At 38.5% G+C, this 20,363-nt stretch overlaps 1 protein-coding gene across 1 annotated transcript; it reads left to right on the forward strand.

Annotated features, from left to right (window-relative positions):
* The first annotated feature begins 7,672 nt into the window (after positions 1–7,672).
* Positions 7,673–19,964, forward strand: KL (klotho). The gene is made up of 5 exons (XM_015815253.1): positions 7,673–8,425; positions 14,489–14,999; positions 16,202–16,467; positions 16,998–18,114; positions 19,567–19,964. The coding sequence occupies exons 1-5, from the start codon at positions 7,673–7,675 to the stop codon at positions 19,962–19,964; spliced, it is 3,045 nt and encodes a 1,014-aa protein (XP_015670739.1).
* The last annotated feature ends 399 nt before the right edge of the window (positions 19,965–20,363 follow it).

Below are 20,363 nucleotides of genomic sequence, written 5' to 3' on the forward strand. Positions count from 1 at the left end.
CACAAAGATGTGCCTTTTCCTAGGCTTGCACAGCGACTGTTTTAACCCAGAAAATAAGAATTTGAGTTAAGGATGCCCTAAAGAAGCAGCAACTGGGTGCCAGTCTTTTATCATATTGTTCCACCACCTCCTTAGCTCAAAATTATATTTTCTTGGAATCATCCACTACTGTGTGAGCCCAGGAAAAGGTACAACTGCTTCAAGATGGCACTGACTAGTGCAGTAACTCACCCTCCAAAGTACTCTTTATGTGTTGGATCAGTGTAATTTTGGCCCACAGTAAACGAAGAACGTGCTGAAAATGTCAGAAAAGTCATTGGATATGTATTTCTGATTCCAGGACTTGTTCTACATAATTGTGTCCCTTTAGTTCAAGCAATGCCACTCTAGTAAATGGCAAGCACAACTGCATTCTGAAGCTTCTACAGAATCAGTGAAAGAGGGAAGAGTTTTAGCTTTCCCAAATATTTAGCACATTTAGAGGCAAAGTGCAAGACAAAGGCTGTTTTCTTTGATAGCTATGATTTTCTTGTAGCCAAAAAATAACTTCTTAAAGAAGACATTTCATTTTATCCCTCAACAGTCAAAAAGATCTTAAAACGTGTTGCAACTTGATAACAAGCATGTCTTACACGCTTGGAAGAGTTCTAAATATTTGAAATAGCCTCAAATGCTATTTCATAATGAGCCTGTTCCACTGAAAGGCCCCAGATAGGAGGAAAGATATGTTATCTAGAACTCAAAAAGGCAGACTAGCAAATATAGTCAAACAGCAGCAATTATAACTAAAAATGTGTGTTATACTATTCTCAGTGGCTATTTCTGATCCTGACCTCAAAATTTTGCAAGAATTTCAGTACTCAAATAGACTTTACTGTTATTGATTTTTATAACATGGTGTTTCCCCGAAAGTAAAACCTACCCCAAAAATAAGCCCTAGCTTGATTTTGGGGGATGGGCCTAATATAAGCCCTCCGCCAAAATTAAGCCCTAGTTTTTGGGTGAGGCACACACCTAAAAATCAAGCTAGGGCAGGGGTGGGGTGGTGGAGCTGCCCCACGTGCCCCACACCCACTTACCTGGCAGCCAGCCTCTCCTCACCAGCCTACTTCTTCTCTGGCGTCCACAGGCCTGCATTTCAGTCAGGCCTTTCTGGAAGGCCACTGATTCAATCCAGTTATTGGCTGCAGAGGCCTTCCGGAAAGGCCTGACTGCGAAATGCAGGCTGGAGCTCCATTCTGAGCTGCAGAAGGAAGCTGCTCCTTTGGCCGCAGAAGAAGTGGGCCGGCTGGGTGGGGCTGTCGGTGCCAGAGGTGAGTGAAAAAGACACCCCCCCTAAAATAAGACCTGATGCCTCTTTTGGAAGGAATAAATAAATAAATAAATAAATATTAAGACCCAGTCTTATTTTTGGGGAAACATGGATATTTCTAGTTAATTTCTCTTCTTCCCTGCCTGTTTTACTAGTAGCAAGTTCTTGGATAGATAAAACTGCCTTATCTCTTGCAGTACTTTAGTTTAAATCTATCAGCTATTATCCACTTCTTGGCTCCTAAACTAAGGTCTGATCTTCTGTAATGGCTAATCAAAGTTCTCATATCTTACAACTCTAATTCCTGTCTTTTCTTTGATTTCCAGCTGGCTGGAGTGCTCTGGTTTCTTTCAGGACTGTGTTATTTGTGTCTTTATTACTTGGTTCTTTTCAATAAAAGTTGGTTCCAGCAGTAGTATTATGCAAATGCTGTTTCCCCAAGAATGAGAGGTTGTATTTAGCCTTGTTTGAATAGCAAAGCCTTCCAACAGTGCATTAAAGGGAAGCAGATTTGGGGGTGGGGGAGGGTATTCTATGTTTCAAAGTACTTCATTTAAACCTCCCTAGATTCAAACTGTCAGACTGAAGTTTATCCTGCTCAATTTTCTAACCAGACATCTCAGATACCAGTGTTGCACATGATTTGCCCTTTTGGCAAAAAATCTTCTGCTATTAAGACACATTAACCTGTTATTAAATCTTGGGATCCAATGATAAGGACTTGCTACTTTTAGACAAAAGCAGAATGTTAAACCATTGACAGCTATTCCACCAGGAAAAGAATTATTAACCAAACTCTAGTTGCATATAGATTTATTAGCCCATTGGCAAACGTTCTACAGAAAACTTTCTCAGTTCTCCAAAGGGGAAAGAAATCCAGACATGACCTTGTATAGTGCAGCAAGGCAAATATGTGGCTATTTACAGAAATTATGAACAGAGCAGAATGAAGTAGACCCCATCGATCACAATGACTCATGAAAGGTTAGGAAGAAATAAAAAAATAAACAAAGCTCCTTTATTTTTAGTAACTGCTTGTTTTTTCCATCTGCAAATGTTTGTTGTCTAAAAATAAAAGAAAATTATAATGGCTTTTACCTTTAGCAAAATATTAACTTTATCGCTTAAGAACATCTATGTATAAGAATTGGACTCAATGCTGTATGCACATTATTTTAGATACCTCACCTATTTATATTTCTGTTTATATTTTTGTTACATTTATATCTTTATTTTTCTTCATACTTACATTTTAAGCATGCATCTTATGATTTTTTTTAAAAATAACTTCATTGATTCAGAAAGACTTATGATTCCAGGGAAACGGAATCTTCACTTCTGCTTTACCTAATCCACTCCTGGGTCCTGGTGTTTGGATTATTGGTGACTTCTGGCTCAAGGCTTTGCCGATAAATTCTAGGTCCATTTTTAATTAGACCATGTTATTTTATGATGTGGTTGTAGATGAGCAGGAGGACCTGGAATGTATCACCAAGATTTGGCTAAGTAAGAACAGTGACATTATTCTGTTGAAGATCTGTCCAGATTTCTACACCAGTTATAGGCTCAAGGCTGGCACAGGATGGCGATATTTATTTTATGGAATAACTTGCTGATCAAGTTCTGTTGTGCCTGAAATGGTGACATCTGAGTGGCTGCATGTTAAATTAAGCTGATAGAACAAGATGAATGTCCTAATGATATACTGACAATCCTGCTGACCGATTGATTTCTTTTCCAGGGTCCATGATCTATCTCTGGGTTGGTGTTGGTATCTGTTCACCTTTTACTATTGGGTGACTTTCAATTTCCATGCTTTGGGAGCTGGATTAGGAAAAGCTTCTCAGCACGTTGACTTCAAGGATGATTATAAGCTTGTCCCAAGTAACTCTAGCTTGATATATACGTGTGATCATATATTCAACCTTATGTTCACCTCAAAGCAATTGAATGGTGCTCCTGTGACTTTACTGACATAATTAGATTACTTCCTGGTCCAAATAAGATTAACTGCCATCTAGGAACTCTGCTTGGTGGGATTATTAAGAGGGTTCATTTTAGTGGATTTAGGGGATTTTTTGAAAGGAGCTTGAGGAAGTTTTCCACCATCTGACAAGCAGTTCTGCTGATTGACTGGTTGACTTCTCATTGCCAGAGGTGACTTAGGGTCTTGATGAAATGAAATTGTCCCTGAGTGGACTCTTTCTGTTCACTAATCCCACGGCTTGTCTGTGGTGTTTTTTTTTCTTTCTTTCTTTTCTTTCTTCTTTTTTGAGAATGTTTGGATGAAGTGCCAGAAACAACCATGAAGCACCACTACAGGAAATCCAAAAATGAATGTGATTGACCACTCAATCACAGTTCTGGCATGACAGGAGAAGCATTGTTACTTCTCCCTTATTACATTAACATGCTACCAGCCTTGTTTAGAATAATAAGCTCCCTCTTTGGAATGGCTATTAGGAAACATCTCTCATATGTTAGTTGTGACTATTTTGCTCATTTATTTGCCAAGAAAGTTACTTGGACTGGCCAGTCTTGACTTTGCTAGGCAGTCTGATAGCAGGATCTGTCCCATTTTACTAGCTGGGATTCTTATGGGCTGTGGACCTAAGTGGATGGGGCACTCTCCAGTACAACCCCTGACATTTACAGGTTTGACACATGCCCCTCTAGCTCTTACATGGAGGAAGGGAGGATGCGATAAAGGCTTTTGATAATTCATTATGGAATTGTGATACCAGCAGCTTGACTAGTCACTCTATTGAGTAAACTTTGTCAGACTTCAAGAAGTACATCCATCTTGATGCTATTAGATCTGTTGGCAGTTTTTGATATCACAAATGAAGGTGAATATACCTGTCCCAGGATACTGCAGGATCCAATCTGGGTTGGGCACTGGGACCAGAGGTGTTGTGTTCTGAGCTTTCGGACATGTGCTGGAGTCCATCCTCAGGGATCCTCAGGGAACTTCTCTGCTTTTGACATAATTCACTATAATATCTTCCTGGAGCACCTCAGCAGCTGGGAATCAGATGCACTGGGTTATAGTGGTTCTGCTTCTACTTTTGTGGAAGGAAATGGCAATGAATAGAATGATGAGGAAGACATTGGCCCAGCATTCTGTTTCTTGGGATCCTTATATGAAGCAATGGGGGGGGGAATTATTCAGCAGTTTGGGGTATACTTGAACATCCTGAGGATATTCAACTTTGGCTACCTTTTTAAAAACTTCACTGTTTCAGAAAGGAGTTTTGTCCCAGGCTTATCAAAATGTCCCCTAGGTCCTGGACTGTTGGGCTCTGGCTTGTACAAAACAGGCTGAAATCAAATCCTATGAAGATTGAGTTTCTGTTTGCTCATTCCAGTTTCCTGATAGCTTCAGTGTTATTTCTCAAAGAAATAACACTGCTTCTCAGGGAGCAGGTTTTCTGGAGTCTTCTTGGATTCACGACTACTACTAGATGGACAAGCAGAGGCCATACTCAGGAGAGCCTTTGTCCACCTTCAGCTGGTAAACCAGTTGCAGCTCTTACAGAAGTGGGAGCACCTGTCTACAGTGACCTTTGTCACCACATGATTAGATTTTTGCAATGCTCTCCATGAGGGACTACCTTTAAAGATCACTCAGAAAGTTCCATTGGTTCAAAAATCCAATATTATGCTAATATTATGGGTCCTGGTTACCAGGCACAAATCAAAGTTTTGATTTATAAAGCCCTCCATGGATTGGCATCTTAATACCTTCAGCGCTAACTGCCAACTCCAGTTCAAGCCTGAGCAGGAAGTGAAGGAGAATATCCTTCTAAGAGAAGTTACTTGTAATTTCCTGATTTTATGAAGTAAAGAGAAGATCAATCTAGCACATAATGTTTTTCATTGTTTATAGGGGTCCTAGGCTTGAGAATGGGAATAATAGGAACAAGCTTCTGGGAGGTTAGGAACACCTAACCTCCCATAGCTTCCTCCTAATAGTTTCCATTCTTAAATTCCATAGAACCTGGATACCCTGTATACATCCCACAGATTGCCCCCCTTGCTGTAGAGAGTAGCAATGGAATCTGAGAAGTATCTTTGTAGAGGGAATGTGGATATAATTGGCCAGGATTTGAACTTCACTTTACTTTCTTGTTAATTCTCTGTCTACCCCCCCCCGCCAGCTCACATAATACAGTTTATGCATTACTTGAATGTTAGACTGCACAAATGTTTTTGAACTGACTTTTTGTCCCTGGAGCTGTGTATTTTATGCCTGATTGCTTATTTAATAAACAAGTCCTGATGGCATCGGAGAGTAGTTCTATCTTTTCTAGTAGCATTGATGACTAAGCAACTTAACAGCAATTCTATCAAGACAGACTGGCCTAGCTTTAAGAAATTAATTTGCCAGATCTATCCCTTCTTTTTAAAGATGTAACCTTTGGATCAAAAACATATATATTAAATAAAATATATGCAAGGACTAGAATCTAAGGAGGCTGTTCTAGTTCAACTATTATGATTGATGTCAATTACTGATTGCATTCAAGAGAACACTTTAATACTTAATTCAGTGAGGCTGTTCTTTGTCAGTCCAATGATACATCTTGGAAGTGTAGCTTCTCGAAATACTAATTTGGAGGGAAACACTAGAAAGAAATTATTTTTCCATGGCTTCCGTTAACTATGCAATGGCACTTGGGTTACATTGTAGCCTTCCCCCAGGCCTTACTTTTTAGGAAGCACACAAAATATGCAAATACAGTATCTTCATTATAATANTTCTTTGTCAGTCCAATGATACATCTTGGAAGTGTAGCTTCTCGAAATACTAATTTGGAGGGAAACACTAGAAAGAAATTATTTTTCCATGGCTTCCGTTAACTATGCAATGGCACTTGGGTTACATTGTAGCCTTCCCCCAGGCCTTACTTTTTAGGAAGCACACAAAATATGCAAATACAGTATCTTCATTATAATACAGTACTTGAACAGTGCATGAATAAAATACTCGGTATTAAGATCTGCTCTGAGAGAGACAAAGAAGCCTGATACAGGACCAAAATACAATAGAATGCTGTTTTGCTTCTTTTTGTACAATTGTAAGACAATTGACCTTTGTTGTTGTTAATTGCGAAGTCGTGTCCGACCCATCGCGACCCCATGGACAACGTTCCTCCAGGTCTTCCTGTCCTCTACCATCTCCAGTGAGTCCTTCCTTCTCATTAGGTGGCCAAAGTATTTGAGTTTCAACTTCAGGATCTGGCCTTCTAAAGAGCAGTTGGGGTTGATCTCTTCTAGGACCGACTGGTTTGAACGCCTTGCAGTCCAAGGGACTCGCAGGAGTCTTCTCCAGCACCATAGTTCAAAGGCCTCAATTCTTTGTCGCTCAGCCTTTCTTATGGTCCAACTTTCACAGCCATACATTGCAACTGGGAAAACCATGGCCTTGACTATACGCACTTTTGTTGGCAGGGTGCCCATAGGTTAGTTTAATGAAACTAAGATGTGTTAGATTTTATGAATCACTTTAACTATCTATAGACCTTCTTTTTATCTTGACCTTGAGTAATGTCCCAGACTCTGCTTGGGTTGGGGTGAGTGATCTCTCTCTTTTTGTATGTTAATCAGATCAGTCGTTCTACTACTTTAAAACAAGTTATGAATTGAACAAAGTGATCAACAAAGTGTGACTTTAAAGGGCCATGGAAAACTGATATTAAATATAAAGGCAGAGTAACGTTTCTCCCACTTTGAACTCATGTCTGAAAGGGATCCTACAAATTGAACAGTAAGGTACTTCAGGGGTTATTCTTTTTTCTCCATTAAGCAAAGCAAGCAGGAGTAGCTAAACCGTACCAGGGAATCGTCGGCAGCATCCTACGTTCAACTGGGAAAAAAAAAGAAAGAAGCTTCCGAGGAAAAGCAAACTATTCATCTCCCTCCCGCTCTTGACTCCGCTTTGTGGGAGTGGGCTTGGCGACCAGCTGTCAATTTACCGCCAGAAAGATGAGGGCGGCGGGGCGCCTGAGGACTTTCTTTTCTCCCCAGGCGCCGTCCGAGCAATCCTCACCCCTGGTGCGGAGGGCAGGAATCGTGGCTTCCCTATCTCCTCCCTCTCCTCCTTCGTTCCCTCTCCCTTCAGCTGATCTGGAACAACTTGGTTAACCTCCCCGCTCCTTTTTTTTCCATGGAGGAGGAGAAAGCCCCCCCCTCCCGGCGCGGTCCCAGGTAATTATTAATAGCTCCGCGGGCAGGGCAAAGCAAGGAATAAAGTGGGGTTGCCGGGGGAGGGGGGGGGCGACGGCGGGAGAGAAGGCGGCCGGCAGGCACCGTCTCTTCTCACCCACATCTGCTCCTGGACGTCTCCCCGTCAGCGGAATGATTCCCGCCGCGACGTCGGGGCTGCCGTTCCTCGTCCTGGGAATGTTCCTTTGCCGCCCGCTAGCTGGAAAGCCAGGCCAGGGAGCGACCACTTGGTCTCGCTTCGCCCACCTGCCTTTCCCGGACGACGCGCTCTTTCTCTACGACACGTTCCCTCGGGGCTTCCTTTGGGGGGCCGGGAGCTCGGCGTATCAGGTGGAAGGCGCCTGGAACCGGGACGGCAAAGGGCCTTCGGTGCTGGACACCTTTGCGCACAGCCACGCGGCGTCTTTTCGAAACCCCGCCGAGCGACCCCTCGGCGACACGGCCAGCAGCAGCTACGACCACGTCGAGCGCGACCTGGACGCTCTGAGCGCCTTGGCGGTCTCCCACTACCGCTTCTCGCTAGCTTGGGCGCGCCTCCTACCTAACGGCACGGCGCCCGCCAATTTTGCCGGCTTGCGCTACTACGCGCGCCTGCTCTCCGGCCTGCGGCAGCGTGGCATCGAGCCCGTGGTCACCCTCTACCACTGGGACCTGCCCCAGGCCCTGCAGGACCTTTACGGCGGCTGGGAGAACCCGGTTCTCATCGAACTTTTCTTGGACTACGCCCAGTTCTGTTTCCAGCACTTTGGCCGCCAGGTGCGCTACTGGCTCACCATAGACAATCCTTATCTCGTGGCGTGGCATGGCTACGCCACGGGTAAGCTGCCCCCGGGTGTGCGAGGCGGGCTGGAGGTGGGCTACAAAGTGGCGCACAACCTCCTGAAGGTAAGGGTGGAGTACAGACAGGATCCTCAGCTTCTGTGGGCCTAATTGCTGTTCTTTGCTAAACATTGTTTCACTGAGCGCTTGTCCGAAGTAGCTGGCCGGATGCTGACTTGTATCCAGGATAATTAACGGTCGCCTTGAAAAGTATTCGGACTCCTATATTTTCATCCAGTACCTCTTGTTACTCAAGTTGGCTGAGAGTTGTGAGGAGTTGAAATCCAACAATTATGAGAGCACCAAGTTGGGGGAGATTGATCTTAATCTTAGAGCAGGGCTGTTCCAATTAATATTCCATTCCTGTGCCATTGTACTCGGAAGCAATTTCCAGTGTGCTTTGGTGGGGTTTTACTCCTAGCTAATATAGAGTTAAACGGTTAGACCTTGGCAGCAAATAAACAGTCTTGAGGCAGATTAAACATTAAGTTATTATAGTTTAATGTTACTAGACTATGGCAACATTTCACAAGTTGCCCCAGCTGTAGATTTAAACTCAAATGCTAAGATTTGCAATAAATGAACATTTGAATAAATTGCCATTTGACAGAAAACTTCAAATGGGAATGAACAGATACATAATAACATAATAGGAATAGACACAGATATTGAAAACCTTGCTTTACATGGAATAAATGCCTGGTTAATATGAATAGAAATGAGACACTTTCCTGGCATTTAACCCACTTGGTAGTGAAAATAAGTTGCAAGTTATCCTGCAGTAATCTAATAGGATTTTATCGGTACTCTTCACTCACTTATCAGCAAGAAGTTATGTAACAACTACAAAAAGCGTTATTGGTCACATTCTCTACACCAGTATTTCTTAATCTTCGCAGGTTTAAGATGAAACTCCCAGCTCCTTAAACTTGCAGAGGTCAGGAAACAGTTATCTATACCTTTGGGTTCCCATGAACTCATTTGACATTCCTGGATCCCTGAAACAAAGATCAGAGAGTTGAATTTAAAAAAAGAAAGCATCAGACAAAAAGTGTTTTCAGCACATACTGTAACTTACTGGGGAAAAATGCTTGAGTTTAGCGACAGCCTAGCTGGTTTGCTTAAGAGATATGTTTCATTGTAAATATAGCCCAAATAGATTCCACTGTGTTGAATGAAATTTATCCCATTAGCAACTAATGTTCTCAATCTCCAACCATTCAGTAATTATATCTGATTTTGCTTTGACGGTTTTATCTCAGTACAACATCTTAATTTAGCTTGTTAGTATTGTTGATCACTACTGTTTGCAACCTTCCAATCTATGTGTTTATATAAAGTTACAGTAGACACAGTTTTTATTTTAAAAGCTTTTTTTTTTAAAAAAAAAAATATGATGCAACAACAATCAATTTTGTCATTTCTTCTAGAAAGGTTTGAGGGAATGCTTTACATAAAACATGGCTTGAACATACCCACTTTTTTTTGTAATGGCAGTACTATATTTTTAAAAAAAGGAAAGTGGAGCTAATATATTTAACATTAAAAGTAATTCCAGTAATTAATTTAATGACTTGCCTACAACTACCTAAAATGGTCCTATTTTTGGTTTAGAGCAGGCATGTCAAACTCGCGACGTCATGTGACATTGCGTGATGTATCAGAGCTTTTTCGCCATTGCCGGCAATGGGGTGGGCGCGGCTCTGGTATGATGAAACCGGCCCATGGGCCGGCAGTTTGACACCCCTGGTTTAGAGAGTTTAAGAATGAGGATGCTGTGGCAAAGATGGTTGTATGCAATGTTCACAATATTAATGCAATATTAAATTGATCAGGCACAGAGATAACTTATTTTATTTAGATACATTTTCTAAAAAAAGAATTATTTCAGTAAATCCAACACCTTCACTTTTTGTTATCACTTCATCAATTTTATTTGCAAGGCCTTGGCATTCTGTATAATTTGAGGCCACATAATTCTTGTGAATTCTCCTATATATACTGGTGGGTTAGAATTTGTTTATTGCATCAGAGATTAGATTAATTACTCTGTTTCATGTAGCTTTTCAACCATAAGGCTTGATTAATGTGCCCAATGAAAGCAGTGAAATGAAACTGAGTTAAACAATGCCACATCTTGTCTTGTGCACGGAATAGTGACAAGTTCTTCACATAAATATATTATAGCAATATTTGTCGCTGATAAACTTTTGAGGTTAGAAGCTTTAATTATCAAAGATCAATGTCAAGAAAAGATGAACCCTTGGAAAAAAATGAGGCACAATCCTGTGCAAAGTTGTTCAGATTTAAGGACTGAACATAAGGAAGAGTTCGAGTATAGATTTTACACACAAAAAATGTTCCAACCAATAGTAACAGCTTTAGTTAAAAAAATGGATAACAGGTAAAAAACTTTTGCTTACAATTCTGATACAAATGCCTGTCAGTAAGAACTGGTTACACTAAACTCATAGCCTGGCAGGCAGGCTTATCTCAAAGTGAATGTGGGTACAAAGGAAGATTAATGTATGCTGTCTAGCAAATTCCTGGGCAGTTGCTGAAAATCATCAAGCAAAAATAAAAATAGCAAAAATGAGGCAGGCACCAATAAGATGTACTCTGTTCAAGAAGATATAAAAATAGGTTCATAAAGGGAACAATTCCTAACATACTAGTTATGTTTTCCATACTTAGTGTAGTCCTCGACTTATGACTATAATGGATCTGGGAACTTCGATCATAAGTCACGATGATTGTAAGTCAAGGCCCCCACATGACTGGACCCAATTTTATGACTTTTTTGTGGCAATTGTTAAGTGAATGCCATACTCAGTAAATGAATGCTTCAGTCGTTAAATAAATCCATGTATTCCTATGGGTGTATTTTACCAGAAATCAACAAAAAAAGTTGTAAATTGAGATAATGTGACTGTGGAACATTGCAGCCACCCATAAAGGCCAGTCAGTTGTCCAGTGTCCAAAATGCAGTTAGGTGACTACAAGTTGTATGTACAACTATTGAAACTATGGAACCGGTCATACATAACTTTTGGCAGGTCTGTCATAATTTTGAATGGTCGCTAAGGGACCTGTCATTAAGTGAAGACTACCTGTATATTTAGTTGGGTTCTCATGCCAACAGAACAGAAATCAGTGCAACAGATTCCACCTCCTTTTGGGTATTCCTTAAATTTGGCAGGATTATGAGGAATCTCCTAAGAGGCATACAATAGAATGTTTCGGGAAGAGAAAGAGAAGTTCAACAATAAAGTTTCTTTGAGTAGATTCACCTCCCATTGATCTCATGGATATATTTATGAGGCAACAGTACAGGACTGTTTTAACATTGCCTTCATCCAGGGTGCATTTTTGATTTCCCAGTCTAGCCTTGATCATTCTGTTTTTCTGTTTATGTCCCTTTTTATGTTCAATAGGAATGTAACATACTGTATGTTCCTATTGAACATATTTTTGATTCCCACTGCCTTTAAGGCAAGAGTTGTTAAGAATAAGGGAATTTTTTTTTATTTTTTTGATTTTTTTTCTCATGTCTCTTATTTGTTGTCTATCACATGCCTGTCAGATGTAAATAACCAGGAGAATTTGTTGAGTTCAAAGCACAGAAGAGTTTATTATTGCTACCTATATACAAGAATCTAGTGAATTAAGGGTCAAAGCTAAATTGGCTCTAAATTGCCTCTTGTGGCAACTCCAAACTGATGACATATTTAATCCCACCTTCCAGCTCAGCCTCGTCTTCTCCTACATATACATCCTCAATGTCAATTTTTCAACTTGCCTCTCTGATAACTTTTTTTCTTCCCCCCTCTCCCAGTTATTTTGCATATTCATAATATTTTCTACTTTGTTTTCAGTAAATTGTGCCATTTTTTCTTAACCTACTATATTAGCTGTTATAAATTTCCCACATGATAAGAAAATTTGCTGATACTTTTTATTAGAGATAGGTCAATACAATAATTACATTTATCGGTGACTGGAAACTACTTATTTTCTCTTTTTGCTGAAAAAAGAGAAAAATGAACTTGTGATTTATGGGTTTAAGGATTTGAAAGGGTAGCTTATGAAAAGAGTGAAATTATGATGTAACCTTGGAGAGAGAGAGTAAAATTTAATGCATTTACATCTGCTGTCAAAAAGATTAGGAGCTACTTCTTTATAATCCTTCCTTCCTTCTTGCCTGCCTGCCTTCCTCTTTTTCTTTTCTATTTCTTATTCTTCTTTCTTTTCTTTGTTTCTTTTCTAATATTTATATTGTTTTTATCTTGTTAAAAATTTCTTCAATAAAAATTATACCAAAATAATAATAACAAAAAAAGAAAATTGCTGATACTGATCCCAGGGTATAGTAGGAATATTTAAATGGCTATTTCCTGACACCTATATGGCTCTTTGGAATAGGAGAAGAACATTTATCCAAACCCTATTTAAATATGAGAGCCATTTTGTTAAAGGCTAAGAAGCTTTTACTCTTATTTGACTGCTGACCTTTCAATTATATTAAAGTTTCGTGATGATGAATCCAAAATATACAACTTTTCATACAATACAAGTATAATGAACCTATATATGCAACCTATAAATAATAGTGCTGTGGTTTGTCAAAATTTAGTATGTTCTGTTATTGGTGGAATGAGGTATAAATTGTCATTATTATTTAATTCTGAACTTCCTTCATCAGGTCATCTCAATAGACATCAGTTATCCTTTTGTGTTTTCTCATGGATAAATTCTTCCTTTGCAGTTGAGAGACATACATGCTACGTGATCCAGTTTGTGAGAACATCAATTTGCATTTAATTTTTCATAGAAAGTAAAGGCAGCTATTTAGATTTCATTCTTTGAACAGTGTCCTTAGTTTTTTTCTTACTGGTTAATATCACATGCAAACTCACTACTGAGTTTGTAGTGAAACCGATTACAGTTCTTAATTTCTTGAAGAAGACTGTAAATAGATACTAAGAGAGATTAGAGAGATATCTAGTTCACATGCTAAGTCATGATTTTTGTTAACAATAGTTTGCTGGAGTCACAGCTGTTTGGGTACAGATATTATGTTCATAGTTTATAAACCAGTAGCTGGTTTGTAAAAGCTTTACAAACTGCACATATTATAAACAAATTATGTTCATGGTTTAACATTACTTTGAACCCTCTGTACATTAAATAAATATGTAATGTATGTATTTTTTCTGTTATTATTTTTGAGTGATGTGGACAACTGTATAGGTTTAGAAGTAGTATGGAAACTAGAAGTATTTTCTCCTTCGCCTCCTACTTTGGCCTTGATTAGATGTCCATGTGCCTGCTGTTTATCTTGCCAAATGTGATATATTTCAATAAATAATTTAAGATTAGGGTTATATGTACATGCTAGCAATCTGGATTAATTGGGGGGAAGGTGGAAAAGAGATAAAAAAAATTTTCTTCCTTGGACCTCAATGTAGTTCAGGTTTCTACATTATCCTTCAGTTTACCCTCATGGGATAAATAACATCATGCAAAGTGCAGAAATTGTTAGAAGAAAAAGAGTATGAGTATGAATATAAATATAAATAAGAATATGAATTGGAGTAAAAGCCATTTGGGCATAGTAATTGATTCTGATATTGAGTTTGGAACACTTTAATTGCAGGTGCCATTGTTTAATTATGATGATGTTTGTTTTCAGTTGTCATTTACAGCTTTTGTCTGCATAACTGTTTTTTGTTTAATTCTGTGTATAGACAGTCTGCTGCCATGTGATTTATTATTTTTAATTTTGTTGATGGCCCTTACATCATTTCAAATGGATGCTATGGTGTGAGGCCTTGCTTTGACCCTTACACTTTAGTAGAGAGGGATGAAATATTTCAGGCCAACGTTCAGAATTGTGGTGAACTTTTCTGTTCATGTTAGCAGAATAGAGCTGGTATTTTCCTCCAATTCCCACCCAGCTTTTAAAGTCATAGAACCCAATTCATTTTGCTGTGGTCACTTAGACATTGCCATGGCCTCAATTGTTGATTAGTCGTTAACATAATTCTGTTGGACCATATAAATAAAATATAAGAATATTAACAGCTACAGAACCATTGGTTCACTAGTGTATTTCTTTCTTTTCTATAGGCCCATGCCAAGGTGTGGCATCTTTATAATGACAATTTTCGTCCTGCTCAAAAAGGTCAAGTATCAATTGCTTTAAGTTCTCACTGGATAAAACCTAAAAACATGGCTGAAAAGAATATAAAAAGATGTCAGAAATCTCTTGACTTTGTGCTGGGCTGGTTTGCTAAGCCTATATTTATTGATGGAGACTATCCTCAGAGTATGAAACATTACCTTTCCTTGACATTACCAAAATTCACTGATGCAGAAAAGAACTTAATCAGAGGGACAGCTGATTTCTTTGCTCTTTCTTTTGGAGCCACATTAAGTTTTCGTTTTGTGGAGCCAGACATGCTGTTCCAACAGAAGAAATCACTGAACCTGAGGCAGCTACTTTACTGGATAAGCAGGGAATATAATCCGTCACAGATCTTCATTGTGGAAAATAGTTGGTTGGTTTCTGGAAGTATAAAGACAGATGACTCCAATTATATGTATTACCTTAAAAATTTCATAATGGACACATTAAAAGGTAAGGTTACTTTTGGCATTCTAGTCAAGATATATTAAACCATTTATAATGTTTAAGAGAAGCATTTTTCTTATGTCAATTAAATAAGTTCTATTTGAACATTAATGAACTAGCATTTCCATCCAAGTATTGCACATCCAAGCAACTTCATCAGTAAAAAAAATAGGCAGAATGTTGTTGGAAGGTACACACTGGTAGACATTGGTGTGCCAACTCTTGCCACACCAAATTCAGGGGTTTCTCTCCAAATTGTATTGCAATATGTCAATGAAGACTCAATAACACTCAGTATGCAGTTGTGCTTCAGTTACGTATATCCAGGGCTTTTTTTGTCATAGAACACCCAGAACGGAGTTCTGACACCTTTTTTTGGATGGAACCTTGTAGGGTAGGCAAGGCGGGTTGTATGACATGTATGAGTTCCGGCATCTTTTTTTTTTTTTTTTTTTTACAAAAAAAGCACTGCGTATATCTCTATTTATACTTCTTTGAAAATGAACTAAAGTGTTGGTAAAAGCATCAGGAGGAAAAATTATTTTTTTATTTTCAAATAACAGTTAATCTATATCATTTCCCTGGGGAAAATTGAGTTTTCCTGGTGTCAGGTTGTATTAATTTTACATAAAATGTTCTTATTTTTGTAAATAATTGCTAAATTGTGGTATGTTTATAATTCTAAATCCAATTAACACTTGTTTACTATTACAGTTTATATCTTGCAAACTTACAATAAAACAGACAAGACATATATGTGCACACTACTTTGTGTGTACTTTAGATATTATAGTAGGGGAATTGCAAGAAAAGAGTTTATCTTTAAAAAGGTAGGGAAACCACGTCTGCATATATTGCATCTCTGTTTCTGCTGTCTTGAATCATTTCCATAGTAATGACTTACAGCATCTTCCTAGTATCACCCAGCCATTGTTGAAATGATATTATCGTGGTAAAGCCTACCCATATTTTGAATTCAATATTTCTTTTGTTGTTTTCTGCCAGCCCATCAAGTTTGCTTCCATTCTGTTTTTTTTTTTATTCTAGCGTATTTAATCCTCCAGCTGTTTTTGAACTGCAATTCCAAAATCTTCTGGAAGAGTCTATTTAAACCAAAGTCTTTTCTGCAAAACAGATGTAACTGTTCAGAAGTGTACAGTGTTTATTACACAGGGAAATTAGTTCTGTATTTATTGTTTATTCTTCAGCTATCAGATATGATGGAGTTACGGTGATGGGATATACAGCTTGGTCCCTTATGGATGGCTTTGAATGGGACAAAAGCTACATTCGACGGGGTTTATTTTACGTTGATTTTCAAAGCCAGGATAAAAAAATGATAATGAAATCTTCAGGTTTGTTTTACCAAAAGTTGATTCAAGACAATGGTTTCCTCTCAACACCAGAAACCCAACCTTTTAAAGGAACGTTCCCCTGTAATTTTGTTTGGGGGGTCACAGAAAGCTTTCTTCAGGTAAGACCATTGAGAAACCAAATGAGATTTTCTAGTCTTTCTTTAGTGTTATTAGATGATAGTTTTGTCTGATTCAATACAAGCATTTTATGATCATACCAATTTGATGGAATTCTCTGATAAAGTTCTTTGTAAGGAACAAATGTCTGTTTCACATGGAAAATATACACATCTAGAGATCAACTACAAAATGTATTATCTTTCAGGTTTTGTTACTTCACTACTCTACATATTTGTATTTGTAAACTGCCCATGTCATATAAGTATGATGGCTGGTATATAAATTTGATTGATTGATTGATTGATAAACAAACAAACAAACAAATAAATAAATAAATAAATAAATGACAATAAAATTTTCCCTATAGTAGGTAGTAGATCTATTGGTAGAAATAGGAATACTCAGAGTTGGTCCTAAGTTAGCAAAAAAAAAAAAAGATCACCATTTTCAGTTATCTTTGTGATAATATTGGTTGGTTGCTTTTTCTGTTTGTGACAGAGTTAATTCCTTTCTCTCTCTCTCTTTCTAGATAGATCCAACACGATCTCAGTTTCTAAACCCTAATATTTATATATGGGGAGTTCACCAAACCAAGGATCTCATTAAAATTAATGGAAGTGGTGTTCTGAAACGCAAGCCTCACTGTGTTGATTTTTCTCATGTCAGACTCCAAATTTCTTTACTTCAAAAAATGCATATCACACACTTTCATTTTTCACTAGTGTGGTCTTTGATCCTTCCTCTAGGCAATCAGGCAAATGTAAACCAAACACTTCTATTTTACTATCAGTGTTTTGTCAACGAACTCATCAGAGTTAATATCACTCCTGTAGTTGCTTTGTGGCAACCTGAGGCTAAGAATCAAGGGCTCCCTTTTTCACTGGCCAACAATGGAGGATGGGAGAGCCAACATACTGTGGAAGCTTTTGTTGAGTATGCTCAGTTCTGTTTTAAAAACTTTGGACATCATGTCAAATTTTGGATCACCATGAATGAACCCGATGTGAAGAACCTGACATATAAAGCTGCACATAATCTCTTGAAAGCTCATGCCAAAGCATGGCACTTGTATGATAAAAAATTCAGAAAGATTCAAAATGGTAAAATATCAATTGCCTTACATGCTGACTGGGTTGAGCCTGCCTGTCCCCTTTCAAAAAAGGATGAGGAAGCAGCCAGGCGAGTTTTGGAATTTGACATTGGCTGGCTGGCAGAGCCAATTTTCGGGTCTGGTGACTATCCAGAAGTGATGCGACAGTGGCTTCACCAAAAAAATCATCTAGGTTTTTATAATTTTCAATTACCTTATTTCTCAGCAGAGGAAAGGAATCTAATATATGGCTCCTTTGACTTCTTTGCTCTGAGTCACTATACCACAACTCTTGTCGGTTCCGAAAAAGACATTCCCAAAAAGTATGATGACCATCTTGATACCCAAATAGTAAAAGATTTAACTTGGCTGGAATCACCCAGCCAAGTTCCAGTGGTGCCCTGGGGACTAAGGAAACTTCTCAATTGGATTAAACATAAATATGGCAATATCCCAATTTATATTTTAGCCAGTGGAATCAATGATGAGAAGAATGAGTCTCATGACAAGTTAAGGATATATTACCTGGAGAAGTATATTAACGAAGCCTTAAAAGGTAAGGATCTTATGGAAAAACATTCATACTTTAATAACCATGTGTTTTGCTGCATTGGAACAATGTGTGTGTGAAAGACAGAAAAATATACTAGCACTGGGGTTTCAGATTATAAAGTTAATAAAAACTAAGGGTGTACAGTGGCTTGAAGGCAAGGAATTCCAGGGCACATGGGTGCAAACAAAACCTATCTGCAAATCCTTAAACCAAACATGTTTTCTAGGATCATATGCTTGGAATAACATATGCTTGGAATAATTTCAGAACCAAAGAGTAGCAAGGCCTATTGAAAATTTAGTTTTAACAAATACAAAGCAGGGTGAAAATGTTTGTGTCTGAGAAAAAATAGAATTTTTTTTGCTGCAGTCTTTCCCTGAAAATAAGACCCAGTCTTATTTTTTCTTTTTTCTTTGCCTTCAAAAGAAGCACCAGGTCTTATTTTTGGTGGGTGTGTTTTCCACTCACCTCGTGGTAGCAGCACTGACAGCCCCACCCAGCAGGCCTACTTATTCTGCAGCTGAAGGAACATCTTCATTCTGCAGCTGAGAATGGCACTCCAGCCGAGAACTTAGCTACGGATTGAATCCATAGCTCAGTTCTTGGCTGCAGAGGCCATCCAGAAAGGCCTCTGACTACGAAATGCAGCGTGGGGGATGCTGCAGAAGTGGGCTGGCAAGGAGAGGCAGGTGTTTATTCATGGGAGGCCTGGTAAGCTCCACTCCCCCTGCCCTATCTTGATTTTTAGGCATGTACCTCACCCCAAAACTAGGGCTTATTTTTAGGGTAGGGCTTATATTAGGCCGAAACCCCCAAATCAAGCTAGGTCTTATTTTCGGGGTAGGTCTTACTTTCAGGGAAACACAGTATAAAACCTTTGACTCTAAAAGTGTATGTTTTATCCATGCTGTTAGCCTTTAAGGTTTTTTTTTTGCTACCATTGCAATCTCTTGTGTACATTTTTACCTGTATGTTGTCCTATCATCCTTTCTTCTTCCAAAGTTCATACCACAATGTCATTTAAAAAATTGTATATTTTTTATCTTCTGTTGCTGTGATTTAGTATCTCTTTTAATCTGTTGCTTTTAATGGCCAGGAAAGTTTTTAAAATTATTTTTTCCTATGCAAAGGTAAAGTAAGTATAAAATAAGAATAGATAGGAAAGGCTGATGTTTTCAGTGTTTGTTCCAAATAAGGTGAGTTGTTTGAATGGGATTGTATTTTCATATTTTTATTTTGATCTAAAAGTAGGCATAGGAAACTTCACATTTGAAAATGAAATTAACAAAGATTACATTTATATTGTTTCTATCATTTCTTCTGTATTGGTCATGACATTTGGTGGTTTACAAACTCAGTAGTCAAGAAATGTATAATAATCTACAGATAAGATTGCTGCTAAAACAAATACACCACTAATTTTTTGTCCCATTCCTTTCTCTGTGTTTTTTTTAGCCTACACCTTGGATGATGTTAACCTCCATGGCTATTTTGTCTATTCTTTCAGTGACAGAGGAGATTCCAGATCATATGGCCTCTATCGTTATGTGATAAACAAGTATGAGGCAAAACCTTCGCTGATGTATTATAGGCAGATAATTGACAATAACATCTTGCCAGGCTCAGAAAGCCTAGATCAGCTCTGCTCCAAAGAGATCCTTCATTGCCCAGAATGTGAATCTTTGCAACCCAGAAAATTTTTATTGGTGTTTATATTATTCATACTCTTTACTTTCATTGTTATTATATTTCTGATGGCTTACTATTCCAAGAAGATTGAGAGACGACCCAAATACCCTTATCCAATTCTTTGCCGCCTTTCACCTGTGTTACTGGGAGAAGTCTGGAAATAATTATGCAGTAGGCTGTGATTACTGTTGCACTGTGTAGGCCACCTAATGCTGTGGTTTCTAAGCCCATAGGTGAATCATGTCCATGGAGTTTGTATGATTCCTCTTGGGATTTGGTTTTAGCATTTTTACTTTTAGCTCCTTAATATTAATTTCATCTCTCTTCACCAATAGTTACTTTGATTCATGAAGGGAGATGGAGGAGCAGAACATTGCCTTTTCTTGCATAATTAGAGATCCTCATGTCATTGTTCATCTGTACAATGCTGATAGAGATCTCTGAGCAGATTGAATCTGTCTCTTGGTGAGGATAGGATTTGAAATGAATAACTTGTACAAATGCTAAGAGGACTGCTTGTTCAGTATGCTGTCAGTGATGCCTTCTTTCAGTACACTCCTTTC

The sequence above is a fragment of the Protobothrops mucrosquamatus genome, unplaced genomic scaffold (assembly GCF_001527695.2).
Source record: "Protobothrops mucrosquamatus isolate PMUCROS unplaced genomic scaffold, P.Mucros_1.0 scaffold327, whole genome shotgun sequence".
In the NCBI taxonomy this organism is placed as follows: Eukaryota; Metazoa; Chordata; class Lepidosauria; order Squamata; family Viperidae; genus Protobothrops; species Protobothrops mucrosquamatus.